This window comes from Aythya marila, assembly GCF_965140915.1.
Source record: "Aythya marila genome assembly, chromosome: 1".
Lineage (NCBI taxonomy): Eukaryota > Metazoa > Chordata > Aves > Anseriformes > Anatidae > Aythya > Aythya marila.
The window spans coordinates 1,794,352-1,808,533 of NC_139042.1; the positions used below are offsets into that span (position 1 = coordinate 1,794,352).

General features: G+C 59.0%; 1 protein-coding gene across 1 annotated transcript in view; it reads right to left on the reverse strand.

The window, feature by feature from the left end:
- Positions 1-14,182, reverse strand: part of ARHGEF17 (Rho guanine nucleotide exchange factor 17) — a 36,592-nt gene that overhangs the window by 9,135 nt on the left and 13,275 nt on the right. Inside the window, 9 exon segments of the mRNA XM_082763413.1 lie at positions 1,146-1,264; positions 1,454-1,539; positions 1,733-1,842; positions 2,444-2,494; positions 2,863-3,039; positions 3,278-3,370; positions 3,645-3,761; positions 4,163-4,345; positions 5,913-5,990. Of these exon segments, the coding sequence (XP_082619539.1) occupies positions 1,146-1,264; positions 1,454-1,539; positions 1,733-1,842; positions 2,444-2,494; positions 2,863-3,039; positions 3,278-3,370; positions 3,645-3,761; positions 4,163-4,345; positions 5,913-5,990 (1,014 nt within the window).

Genomic DNA, 14,182 nt, shown 5'->3' on the forward strand with positions numbered 1-14,182 from the left:
GGGCAGGGGGACGATGGCATCAGGATCCAGCGGGGCCACCCCAGCCGTGCGCCCACGTCGCATCCTGAGCGTCCTCTGCAGGGCTGGTGGCAGCTGGGTCCTTTGACCACGGCCACCAGCCCTCCCAAGGTCCTTTGACCATGACAAAAGCCCACCCAACGTCCTTAGACCATGACAACAGCCCTCCCAAGGTCCTTTGACCATGGCCAACAGCCCTCCCAAGGTCCTTTGACCAGTCAAGGTCCTTTGACCACAGCCACCAGCCCTCCCAAAGTCATTTGACCACGGCCACCAGCTCTCCCAAGGTCCTTTGACCACCGTCAGCAGTCCCCCCGAAGTCCTTTGACCACAGTCAAGATGCTTTGACCATGACAACAGCCCTCCCGAGGTCCTTTGACCATGGCCACCAGGCCTCCCAAGGTCCTTTGACCACAATCAAGGTCCTTTGACCACGACCACCAGCCCTCCCAAGGTCCTTTGACCATGGCCACCAGGCCTCCCAAGGTCCTTACACCAGTCAAGGTCCATTGACCATGGCCACCAGCCCTCCCAAAGTCCTTTGACCATGGTCAACAGCCCTCCCAAGGTCCTTTGACCAGTCAAAGTCCTTTGACCAAAGCCACCAAACCTCCCAAAGTCCTTTGGCCACGACAACAGCCCTCCCAAGGTCCATTGACCATAGCCAACAGCCCTCAAAAGGTCCATTGACCACAGTCAACAGCTCTCCCAAGGTTCTTTGACCACAGTCAAGATGCTTTGACCACAGCCACCAGCCCTCCCAAGGTCCTTTGACCAGTCAAGGTCCTTTGACCATGACAACAGCCCTCCTAAGGTCCATTGACCATAGCTACCAGCCCTCCCAAGGTCCTTTGACCACAACAACAGCCCTCCCAAGGTCCATTGACCATGGCCACCAACCTTCCCAAGGTCCTTTGACCAGTCAAGGTGCTTTGACCACAGTCACTAGCCCTCCCAAAGTCATTTGACCACGGTCAACAGCCCTCCCAAGGTCCTTTGACCAGTCAAGGTCCTTTGACCATAGCCACCAGCCCTCCCAAGGTCCTTTGACCATGGCCACCACCCCTCCAGGGGACATCCCAGTGGGTCCCATGGGGGACACCACCACCGTGGCACCGTCCCCGTACCTGGTGGGGGAAGCTGAGGGTCTCCGACAGCTTGCTGACTTGCCCCAGCGTGTTGAGGTCCTCGTCCAGGCGGCTGATGCTCTTCTGGATGCTCTCCCTGTTGGTGGCTTGCGAGGCACCTGCATGGGGACATGGCCACACGGCATTAACCCCTTCCTCCCCAGCACCCCACAGAGGAGCCTTGTCCCCAAATTCTTTTAGCCGGAGCGGTGCCACCTCCAGCTATGGGATCCCTTGAGCCCATCACCTTCAGCTGGGGGTGAGCAATGGGTTTTGGGGTGTGGGGATGACAGCAGGCAGTGACAGACCTTTGACGATGTCCACGTCCTCCAGTGGCAGCTTCCAGAGCAGCTTGTACTTGCTGGCGGTGTCGATGACGCTGGCCGCCGTGTACCTGCGGGGCAGGGGCTGGCTGAGCCTCACCTGCACCCGGGCACCATCCCCAGCGCCCTAAAACCATCCCAGCCCACCAGGGACACCCCGAGGAGGTGGGATAACCCCAGAGAGCTGCGATGGGAGAGGGAACCGGCTGGGTGTGCCCCCGGCCACGGGGCGCCGGGGTGTCCCCCGCGCCCGGCGGCACTCACAGGCTCATGGAGCTGCGGCGGAGGGAGCCCGACTTGCGCTTCAGCGTGGTGCACACCAGCAGGTCCGTGAAGAGGAAGAGCGAGCGGTCCTTCTTCCCACCCACCGCTTTCTGCGGGGGTGCAGGAGACACGAGGGTGAACGCTGATGGCACCCACCCCTGCCTAAGTTTCCCCAAATTGTGCTCAAAGGAGCCCATGGGATGCCAGGACCTCTGGGGTCCCCACCTTCAACCCCACTGTCCATCCCTGAACCCAGGCTGCTGCAGGTTCTCCCGGTCCCAAGCCCATCTCATCTTTCCCCATGCAGTCAGGGAATTTTTTGTCATCTCCTTCCATACCTCCCTCCATCCATGTGTGCGTCCATCATCTGTCATTCACCATCCATCCTTTCCTCCACCCATCCATCCCTCCATCTCCATCCATCCAACCACCCATCCTTCCATCCATCCATCCATCCATCCATCCATCCATCCATCCATCCATCCATCCATCCATCTCCATCCATCCATCCTTCACCCATTTCCATCCTTATCCATCTCCATCCACCCATCCACCCACCCAACCCACCCATCCGTGGCTCCCCACACACACTCAGCCCTGCTCTGACCCACGATCCCAGCCACCCCCTGCCCCGTTTGGTGCTCAGCACCACTCTGCTGCCCGGGTGGACACGCCGTGGGGACAAGGGACATGATGCCACCTCGTTCTTACCACTTCCACCACCATCTCCTGGCGCAGGAACCTGCGGAGTGGGGCCTGGAGCTGTGGGGACGAGGAGGTTTGTGAGTGGCTTCGTCCCTGCCCCTGCACCCCCCTGGCACCGAGCTGTCACCCTGTCCCCTTCCCAAACCTCCCGGCAAGTGAGGATGAGGAAAGCAGGACCTGGACGAGAAAAGAAGTGGCCCAACCTAGTTCAACCCATAAAGAGCAGAAATGGCTCATTTTTGGGGCAAAAGGAAAGACCCACCCCATTGGGATCTGGTGCTGGGTGTAGGTTCAGCACCCTTGGGTGCAGCAGGGCTGTGGAAAGGCTCGGCCAGGCTGGGTGTCCCCACTTCCCCGCAGCTGGCACCCCCATCACCCTCGCCCACGGCCACCCAGGACCCCACACCGAGCCCCCCCGTCCATACATCCTCCATCCCTTCGATGTGGGACTCGATCTCCTGCACGATGCGGGCGTTCCTCTCCACCTCCTCGGCGCTCTTCATCCCCTTGTTGATCCTCTCGGCCACCTGCTTGATGTTGCGCTGGGCGTCGATGAGGAAGGGGTGGTCGGGGTGGTCCTCGGGGGTGTGCTTCAGCAGGTCCTGATGCGGGGACACCGCCGGGATGTCACCGCGGTGCCACCCCCTCGCCGAGCCCCCCCGCCCAGCCACGGCGGTCTGGGGGCGCACCGAGCTGTGGATTTCGTGTCGAGGGAGGAAAAAAGGGCTGGGAGGGACGGGACGGCCCTAAAAGCTGCCCTTAACGAGGAGGGGGGGATGAGCCATGGTCTCACCCGCTCCCAGGACGGCACGGACCCCGTCCCGGCGCCGCTCCTCCTACCTTCACCAGCAGCTCGTACCGCGGGATCCTCTGCACGGGCTTGATCATCAGGTCGGACAGAGCCTGCTTCTCCTTGTTCTCCCGCATGCTTTGCTGCAAAAACAAGCAAAAAAAAATAAAAATAAATCAGTGGGGACAAGGACGGGCCCATTAGGTGGGACACACGCCGTGACACCAGCCTTGGACCTGCAGCAACAACACTTTGGGGTCTTGGGCACTCCTTTTGACACCATCCAGAGTGATTCTGGCTCAGCCCAGACCATGCTCCCCACAACAGAAAAAGCTGGAAAAATCCCAGTTTGGCCATGGATCACCAGTTTAATCCCATTAACCCTGACTCTGCTCCCCCAGTGGTCCCCACACCCACCTCCAGGAACTTGATGAACGCCGGCCGTGCCTCCTTGGCGATCCGGACGGCGTCCTTGGCGTTGAGGAAGTTATCGATGTAGGCAGAGTAGATGTTCACCAGCACGTCCTTGGAGAACTGGGGAGGATCGGGGAAAAAAAAAGAGGCAAAAAAAGGGGCTCGGCACGGGGTTCCCCCACACCTCCGGGCACGTTTGGGGCCGGAGGAGTTGTCCCAAGGGTTAACGGCGCCCGTGTGGGATCTGCCCAGGCTCAGCTCCCCGCCTCGATGCCTGAGCCCTGACATTGCTGTTCGAGGCAGAAACGCCGAGCTGCAGAGCCCCCGTTAAGCTAAAGCAGACCGAGGGCCTGGAGATCGTCTCTCCCCATCCCCGACGTGGTTTGCCCGTCCTTCCGTCATCCCCCTGCTCCCCGCTCCCGGCTTTTTCCCTGCCAAAAGCAAAGCCTGGGCGCAGGGGGGGAGCTTCGGGATGGACCCTTCTCATCCCCACCCCGCTACGGGATGGCGTCGGGTCCTACCGACTGCACCAGGAGGTCGCCCACTTTCTGCTTCTCGTGCCAGTTCTGCACGCAGTCGTGGATCTGCTCCAGGAACTGCTCGTGGTGCTCCAGCAGCTCGGGGATCTGGTCGAAGATCTCGTCCACCAGGGACGGGTCGCACAGCAGCGAGTTCTCCGGCTGCTTCAGCGGCTTCATGTAACCCTGCGGGGAAGCATCGTGCTGGGGCACCCACAGATTTTTTGTTTCCACCTCCCCAGGATTAATTGTTCAACCCATTTAAGCACCGGGAACCACAGTATCCTGCAGCAGGAGGGTCCCTGGGGAGCCCAGACAAGGCTTGGGCACCCCACTTCTCCTGGACCCCATCCCACCCACTGTATCTCCATTTCAGTATCGGGTTTGGACAAGGAACCTTCAAAGCACCTTGTCCTCTGTCCCCCAGCCATGGCCTCAACGGCCTCCAACCCTTTGCTGTCATGAATTTTGGTCCCCTCTGCGTTATCCAGATGGGAAATCGGGGCAGAACAACCAAATCTGCTGGTTCTTGGTGGGATTTAGGGTGTTTGGGACCAGGAGGGGCTGAACCAGTAGGGTGGGTGTGCTGGGTCAAGCCCTGGAGCACCACCTCGCCCACCAACCTCTCTTGGCAATGGCCAACAAGTGATGCTCGGGGGCAGCAGGGCTCTACAAAACCACTTTCCAAGTGGTTCCACTTTCTCAAGCCCTCCAGGACACGGGGAGCTGAGCAGCGAGGCCAGGACCCACTCGGTGCTGCTTCAGGTGTCCCCATCTGAGCTGGCGAGGGAGGAATCCCCACCAAGGATGAGGTTCCCCAGGCTGATGGTGGACATCTCACGGAGACCCAAGTTAGAAGGGTCAAATCCTTCCCAAAGCTCCAAACCCAACGGGGCCAACACCTCCAGAGGGAGCTGGGCTGGGCCAAATTTGGTCCCCGCACCCCACCCAGCATGAAACTGGGTGAGTGGGGGACCAGATGGGGAGAAGAGCACGAACAGTTCCCAGAGACCAGCACAGACACGTTCTGACCATGAAATGTGCACAGTTCCCCCAAAATAAGACCCAGACCAGGCTCCTTTCACCCCTCTGAGCCAAATTCTGCACAAGGAGCAGCCTTGAGGGGTCCTCTCCTCCTGCGCACCATCTGGCAGGGCACATCTGGATGGGGACTTCTTGGGAACCCCAAGCCAGGTGTTGGGATGATGCTCAGGGGTTGGAATTAGCTCGGTTAAAATAAAAAGGGACCTAAAAAAGTCCCTGGCCTGTGGCTGTGGGAGCTGGAGCAGAGCAGAAAATGAGGGGGGTGTCGGGGATGGGGTGGGTTTGGAGACCCCCGGCGCAGGACGCGCACCCACGGTGGCCCCAGGAGGTGCAAGGGAGGGGTTTTGGGGAGCGAGCACGGGAACAAGCTCAGGGACACGACACTCCCTAGGTGACAGCTGATCAGGAACAGTTATGGGGTTGATTTGGGGGTGGAGGTGACCCCACACCCCATCCCCAGCAGTGCTGCTTTCCATATTTCTCCCACCACCGGTCCCACTGTCCCCAACACTGCCACCGGTCCCCTCCCCATCCCAACGCCAGGGCTCCAAATTCAGGTCCAGGGGACGCTCACGAGGAAGGGACAACCCCGCTGTGACACCCCCGGACGTCCCCAGTGGGGTTTTTATCCCCGCCGTGCGCCCCGTCGAGGCGGTGCCGGGGCCACCGCGTGTCACCCACCGCCCGCGCCCCCGCCGCACCCCCTCACCTGCATCAAGGTGCGCAAGGACTCCACGTAGGACTGCTCCGTGTCCAGCAGCGTCATGATGACGTGCTTCCTCATGTCCTACACGGGCGGAGAGAAGCCAAATGAAATCGGGGACGATCCGAGGGGCCAGAAGGGGAACCCGGCGGCTACCTCGGGGCACCGAGGCGTCCCCTCCGGTGGTGGCGCAGGGGGGGCTGTGCAAGCGCGGGAGCCCGGCGCTCGTCCAGCTCCCTCTCCACCCCGATGGAGGAATCCAGGAGGATTAGGAAGTACATGACACCGAGCGCACAGACGCCTGGTTTCCTCCGCGCCCGCGTCAGGAGCTCTCACAGCCCTACATGGGTCGGTGCCGGCGGCCTCCTTCTCCCCGCGCTCGGCGCGGCCCCGCGCCGCGAATTCCTCACGGCCCCCGGGCACCCGCGCTGCTCCCGGCCGGCCCCAAAGCCCTGCGCCCCAAAGAGGGGGCTCAGAGGGTGCAGGGGGGGCAGGGGGTGGGGGTCCGGGTAGCTGTAGGGCTCAGGGAACCCCCCCCCAAAATGCAGCACCCATGGGGGGTGTCCCCGAGTGCCGCCCAGGCTGCAGCTCAGCCTCGGGGCAAGATGGCCCAAGGGTCCCAAGTGGTGACACCCCAAAAGTTTTGGGTGCAGAGATGCTCCAAAGGCCCCATGCACCAAGATTTTGGGGTTTAGAGATGGTTCAAGGACTCTGCCTGTGAGAAACCCCAAATTTTTAGGTGCTGGGGTGCTCCAAGGACCCTTGGTGCAGAGAAACCCCAAAGGTTTTGGTGCTGAGACACCCCGAGGGCTCCGGTGTGAGATGCCCCAAAAGATTTGGTCCAAACACGCTCCAAATTCCCCACACCCCAAAAGTTTTGGGTGCTGAGGTGCTCCAAAGACCCTGGGTACGGAGATGCTCCAACAGATTTGGGTTCAGAGACATTCCAAGGGTCCTAAACAGCAACAAAACCTTTGGGGTGTTAATGGAGACACCCCAAAACCCATGGGGGCAGGGACCCCCAAAAACCCTGCCAGCGGAGCTGTCCCAGCCCTCTCCAGCGCCGTCCCTGTGCACCCCCAAAATTGGAGGGATTTAAGTGGGGATTTATCTCCCCTCTCCCAGCCCCAAACTGCGCCCCACAGCCCCAAACTGCACCCCACAGCCGATGCTTGTTCCTTGCTCCCCACGGGGACACGGGCACCCCAAATTTCCAGGGCATCCTCCTTAGGTGCCAATCCTCCCACCCCAGCCACCCAGCACCCGAGGACGGAGCCGTGCCTCAGTTTCCCCACCCGCGCTCCAGGCTGGGTTCACCCCTTCTCCACCGAGCAAGGAAGGAAAACGTCATTTAGGGCCAAATATTTTGGGGATGGGCCTGATCCTGCCATGGGATGGGCAGAACAGGGTGCTCACCCCCTGACCCTGCCTCATTTCCCCCCCTGGCAGCTAGCGGCGATGCTCTGGGACGTTTTTCCTGTGGGATCAGCGAGCTGAACAGGCTCAGCACAGCACCACGGGTTTCAGTTTGGGGGATTTTTCAGCTGGGGGATGAGCCCCAACCATCCCAAAAGGGATTTTTCCAGCTCTTATGGTTGTTATCCCGGGGGAAATTCCTGCTGGGATGAGCAGGAGCTGGGCACAAGCCCCCATCCTGCAGGACCAGGCAGGATGCACCCCTGTGGGGTTTTGCCCTCCACCTGCTCCCGCTCCGATCCCAAAACCCCGACCTCATCCTGCATCCCCCGGAGCTGCTCAGCACCCTGGGGACCCTCAGCACCACTGCCAGGGGATTCGGGGGCACCTCCCCGGCACCGCAACCCCCCCTCCATCCTCATGCACATCAGTGTGGGTGTGTGTGTGTGTGGGGAGGGTGCACGCATCCATCCCCTATCACCCCCTCCAGCTTTTCGGCTGGGAGCCCCCCCAAAAAGCGGGGGCGGCGGGATGAGGATGGAGGCACGGTTGCCACGGCGATGGTGGGCCAGCCCCGGCGGCTTTCTCCCCACGCACTCATCCCCACCGTGACGCAGCCGGACCCCCTCCCCAAAAAAAAAAAACCCACCCTCCAGCATCCCCCAAAGGGACCCCAACATCCCCAAACCCAGCCCGGTGCCGGGGTGTAGGGGCACGTAGGGGCACGGAGGGGTCCCCCCTGACCCCCCCTTTTGTTGGCATCACCTCGGGGCCCCCGCGGCCCTTCTCCGGCAGCTCCTCGGCGGCCCCACCGAGCCCGGAGGCGGCGGCGAAGGCCGCGTCGATGCCGTCCCCGATGTCTCGCATGTCCTCCAGCGCGATGGTGAACTGCGCCAGAGTCCTCACCATCTGCAGCATGCGGGTCCCGGGGTCGGTCCGTCCCTCGCGGCCCAAAAAAGGGGGGGAGGCAACAACAACAACAACAACAAAAAAAAAAAAAAAAAAAAAAAATCTGGCTCTACCAACCCCCCCACCCCAAAAAAAACCCCAACGTTTTCCCTCCTCCCCCTACCCCTTCAAAAATAATAAGGGTGACGCCGCGGAAAAGCCGGAGCGCTGCGGCGCGGAGGGGGATGAAGTGAAGTGAAATAAGGAGTGAAATGGAATGAATGAAAGAATAATGAAATGGAATAAATGAAACGGAGTAAATGAAACGGAATAAATAAAATGGAATGGAATAAATAAATGAAATGGAATAAATGAAATAAATGAAATAAATGAAATGAAATGAAATGAAATGAAATGAAATGAAATGAAATAATAAATAAAATGCAATACAATGCAATACAATAAAATACAATGCAATAAAATACAATAAAATAAATAAAGCAAAATAAAATAAAACAAAACAGAACAGAACAGAAGAGAGGGGTCTATTTATAGCGAGGCGATTCTGTATGAAAAAAATAAAATAATAATAATAATAAAAAAAAAAATGGATCCCTCCCGCGGAGAGGCTGCAGGCGGCGGGCGGCGCGTAGCGTGCGTGCGTCCGGGGGCGCGTGGCGGTGGCACGCGTGGTCCCCGGCCCCGGGTGGCGCCGAGGCACCGGCAGCAGCGGGGAGCGGGGTTGGGAGACGGGGGCTGAGCCTGGCGCTGTGGCCGTGCCCACTGGCGAGGGAGGGGGGTTTGGGGATGATGCTGGGCTCCGTCGGAAGGTTTTCGTGGGGTTTCGGGGGGCGCTGGGGTTGGTTTTGGGGTTTGGCACCCCCACTTTGCTGCGTTATGGGGTTTCCGTCATTTCCAAGCAGGGTTTGGGGTGCTGGGTCCCCCTCCCCAAGCGCAGCACCGATTGCAGGACCCATTTTCTTCCCTCTCCCCCCCCCAAAATAAATAATAATAACACACAACACCCTGTAGCACCCGCAGCCCCGCTCGCCAGGCGATGCAGCATCCCCGCATCCGCTCGCAGCGCGCTCCCCTCCTGCTTCGTTAATTAAATCTAATTAGCCGCTTGCCCGTTCCCACAGCAACGGCGTGCAGCAGGGCTGCGCCCTACTGCTGCAGGCAGGAAATTTCCTCCCGGCGCCGATCCCATAGCACCGAGGGGACCCGGGGGGGTGGATCGGGATGGGTGCGTGGCAGGATGCGTGCCAGCCCTTGGGTGGCCAGGGCTAATTAATTGCGTTTGGGGTAATGAGGCTGTGCGCAAGGTAGATCCTGTGGCCACTTTTGCAGCTCCCCGCTCTTGCTGTCGGATCGTTTTGGGTGAGATCAGGGCCAGCCTGGGGCCATCTGGGTTGCAAACCCGTACCCATTCCTGTTGTAACCCCAGACACGTTGGGATTATAATCCCAGACCCCTCTGGGTTGCAATCCCAGACCTATCCTACTTAAAACCCTGGACCCCCTTGGGTTGCAAACCCAGAAACATTTTGGTTGAAATCCTGGACACATTTGGGTTGTAATCCCGGACCCATTTCATTGGCAATCCCAGACCCACTAGGGTTGCAATCCTAGACCTATTGGGATTACAATCTTGGAACCATTTCAGCTGCAGTCTTGGACCCATTTGGGATGCAATCCTGGACCCAAATGGGCCGCAATCTCAGACCCATTTGGGATGCAATCCCAGATGCATTGGGATTATAATCCTGGACCCAAATGGACTGCAATCCCAGATCCACTGGGGTTGCAACCTTGGACTCAGCCGGGCTGCAGGAACGGACCAGTCTGGGTGGCAACATTGGGGCCATTTTGGTTGCAATATTTGGCCCATTTTGCTTGCAATCTCGGACCCATTAGGGTTACAATCCCAGATCACTGAATCAGAGAATCACAGAACGGTTTGGGGTGGACGGGACCTTAAAGACCATCCCGTTCCACCCCCCCTTCCATGGGCAGGGACACCTCCCACTAGATCAGGTTGCCCAAAGCCCCATCCAACCTGGATCCATTGAGGTTGCAATCCCAGACCCATTTCAGTTACAATTTTTGACCCGTTTCATTTTCAATCCCAGACCAATTGGGGTCACAATCCAGAATTCACTGGGGACGCAATCCCGGACCCACTGGGTTTATAATCCCAGATCCATTGAGGTTGCAATCCCAGACCCGTTGGGGTTGCAATCCTAAACCTACTGGGTTTGCAACCCTGGACCTACTGGAATTGCAGTGTTGGACTCATCTGGGTTGCAATCCCAGACCCCTTGGGGTTGCAATCCCAAACTCACTGGAGTTACAAGCCCAAACCCACTGGGTTGCAGTCTTGGACTCATCTGGGTTGCAATCCCAGGTCCATTGAGGTTGCAATCTTGGACCCACTAGGGTTGTAATCCTGGACTCGCTGGGGTTGAAATCTCAGACCCATTGAGGGTTGCAATCCCAGATCCATTTAGGATACAGTCCTGGACCCATTTCAGTTGCAACCCCAGACCCATTTCAGTTGCAATCTCAGAACCATTGGGGTTGCAGACTCAGACCCAGTGGGGTTGCAATCCCGGACCCACTGGGATTCCAGTCCTGAATCCATTGGGGTTGTAATCCCGGACCCACTGGGGTTGCAATCCAGGACCCATTGGGGTCGCAGTCTTGGACTTGGCTGGGTTGCAATCCCAGATCCATTTTCCTAGACCCATTTCATTTGCAATCCTGGCCCCACTGGGGCTGCAATCCCAGCCCCATTGGGCTTGCAATCCCGGCCCCACTGGCGTTCCAACCCCAAACCCATCAGGTTGCAACCCCAGACCCATTTCGGCTCCAATCCCCGACCCCTCACGGCTGCGGCCCCATTCCCACGTGCGCTTCACTCCCATCCCTTTGCTCCCCCTACAGCAAATCCCTCGAGCCCTCCCCGGCATCACATCCCCAGGACCCCCATCAATTTATTCAACCCCATCGCAGGCTGCATCTTCCCACAGGAGTGGATTCTCCGCTGTCTACTATTAGGGTTGAGCTGCTTGAAAACCTCCCGGCACGTTACGGGGGAGGGAGGACAGGAGGAGAAGGGCTCAGCCCCGTGCCCAGCGAGGGACCAGGGGAGGAATGGGGCCGCATCCCGCTCGCTCTCAGCTTTGGAAGGGAAAACCAAAGGCTCGGCCCGGCCGTCCCCGCCGGCTGCCCAGCCCGGACCCCCCTGCGCGCGGCCCGCAGCCCACAGGAAATTCCTGGGAGTGTTTGGCCACTCGAGCAGCGCAGCCTATTTTTAGGGACGTCTAAAATCTGAGCCGGCTATTTTTAGAGCGGCTTCTTTGTAAACACCTTGAGACTTCCTCTCGGGTGAGCTTTTTTTTTTTTTTTTTTTCTTTCTTTCTTTTTTCTTTTTCGGAGCCCGGCGCGTTCGATCCACTCGTGCCCTCCTTCCCCCCGGTGCCTCCTGCCCAACCCCAAACACTCCAAATCCTCCTTGGCAAACCCGCTGGCATCCCCCCAGCTCTTCCCTCTGCCTGCAGGGAGCGGGCTCCCCCCTGCTTTGCCTCCTGCCGAAGCCCAGGAGCTCTCTGAGCCTGCTCTGCTTCGTTTTTTAATTCTCTGATAGCAGCTTTGGGGGGGCACGATGGGGCCAAAGGGGGTCTGTGGGGTCTCAGATCTATGGGGCAGCGTGTTCCAGCTGGGCACATCCCTACTAACACCACCCCGCATCCCTCTGCCAAGCCCAGCAGCCAAGGTGCCAACCTCCCCGTTTTGGCACGGGGGAAATCCTCGTGGAACAGCACAATCCTGGCCAGCAATGTCAATGTCCCCAGCAGCAGCCGGCCTCCGAGCTCTCAATCAACCCGAAACCATCCAATTTTCCAGAAATTGGTAAAAACGTGAGGCCAGGTACCACCAGCAGCAACGAACCCTGCGGCCCCTGCACATCCCCGTGGTGCCAGCTGCCTTTGCACCCCGTGTGGGGACCCTGCACGTCCTGCAAGCCTCACTTTGGGGCAAAATGTCCTGCTTTGGGTAAAAACGGAGGGTTTCAGACCATTTCGGGAGCAGAGTTTGTTGCTCAGGGCCTCCAAAGCCGTGCTGAAGAGGAGGGAGCCCTGCGTCAAGAGAGGCAATATTCCTGCCACCCCCGCACCGTGTGCCAAAATTAAAAAGCAATGGCAGAGGCGCGAGGTGCCTCTCCCCGCTCACAGCCTGTCCTCAGCTCCGCAAATAAACCGGGAACTCTCGAAAGAAAAGCAAAACCGGAGCAAAGCGACCCGAAAACAAGCCGTCTCGGCACCTCGAGAGTCCCAGTTTGCAAGGAACTGGTGGGAACTGGGAATCCTGCACACCTCCGCTCTCCCCGGGGCGGGTCCCACTAGAGGGAGCTGGGACACAGCGAGAGCCACCGGCTTTGGGGACAGTCCCCTGCCCCGGGGAGCACCCCAAACCTCCACCTGCAGAGCTTAATTAAGGCTTTATTTCCCCCAAAACATTGAAATAAAATAAAATATAATAAAAGAGGTTCAGAAGCGTGCTTCCAGCCAACTCAGAGCCCTGCACCCAAGGGCATCTCCCCGGCACGCTCAGCTTGCTCGCGCAGCTCTGAGATGCCCAAAGGCGCTCGATGCACGCTGGCAGCCCCCGTGCCAGCAAAATACCCCCAAATCTCCACCTCCAGGCCCCAAGTTTGTTTCCATCAAGGGATTTCAACCACCCAGTCCTAATTTTTGAATAACGAAGCTGTTTCTGTCCCCGGCTGGATGCCGACCCCTTGCCGCCTTCTCTGCCAAATGCTCCTGCAGTTTCTCAGGCTAACCTGAAGGCCAGAGAAGGGTTTTTTTTGTGTGTTTTTATTTTTCTGGAGGAAAGTTTGAGGGTAATTCAACGAGCCATTTACGGGGCCGGTGGTTTGCAGTGATGTGGCTGACGTAGAAACCCAAATAGCTCAAGATGCTGCCATTAGGTCCGATCCCATATTTCCTCCATCGCCCCGTTTCTGGCAGGAAAAGCGCTCGGAAAAATCCCGTTACCTCCTTTCGGGATGCCCGGAACCAGAAAGTTTCACCGGGCTTTGTGGAGCTTTTGGGGTGAGCCCTGCAACCAGCCCAGCCCTTTTCTGGCCCATCTCCTCGGGATGGGTTTCCCGGAGCCAGCAACGGGGCAGCAGCGTGGGGCTTCCTGGGGAGCACGAGGGGCCGCGTGTTTTGCTGCGAAAAGCTGCAAAATCGGGGCAGGGAGCTGGTGGCCAGCATCATGCACGGCCCTACTATCCATCCGGGGGCTGCCTTGGCTCCCCGGGGCGGCCGCTCGCCGTTCTCCCACGGGTAAGAAGCATCCCAGGCGCTTTTGCGGAGCGTAAAAGTCTTGAAAGGAAACGGGAGCATAAATCAGGAGCCCCGCTTCGGCTCAGCCTCGGTTACTAATAATACCCCCGTGTTTATTCGCGAGCCCTCGGGCTGGAGATGTTTGCTTTTGCCTCTCGGCCGCGGTTTTTCCCAGGCTCTGGTGCTTTTTGTGCGGAGATGCTCCCATGTAGAAAGCCAGCGGCCGGCAGCGGGGCCGGGAGGAGGAGGAGGAGGAGGAGGAGGAGGAAGGAAAAGAGGAGGAGGAGCAGCGTGGCTTCGGCCCCTCCGCCAGCAAATGGATGCGCTGCGAGGTCAGCTGCTGAAATCCCACTGAGCAGCCCCAGCCCGCATCCTGTCCCCTTTTCCCAGGCAGAGCCCTGCTGAAAAATCGCCACCGCTTTTGCTTTTCCCAGCTCAGCTCCAACCACGCCGCTCTTCCCTTCGCTTCCCGAGCCCCGTAGCCCTCCAGGAGGCTCGTGCCCGGGCTCGGCGTCCCCTTTACCAGACAGAAAGGATTGCAGTTGTCGGTGGTAGGCGGAAAAAGCGCCGCTTTCCCGGCAAGGCCCATGTGATCCCCGGCCATAAATCGCGGGGAAGG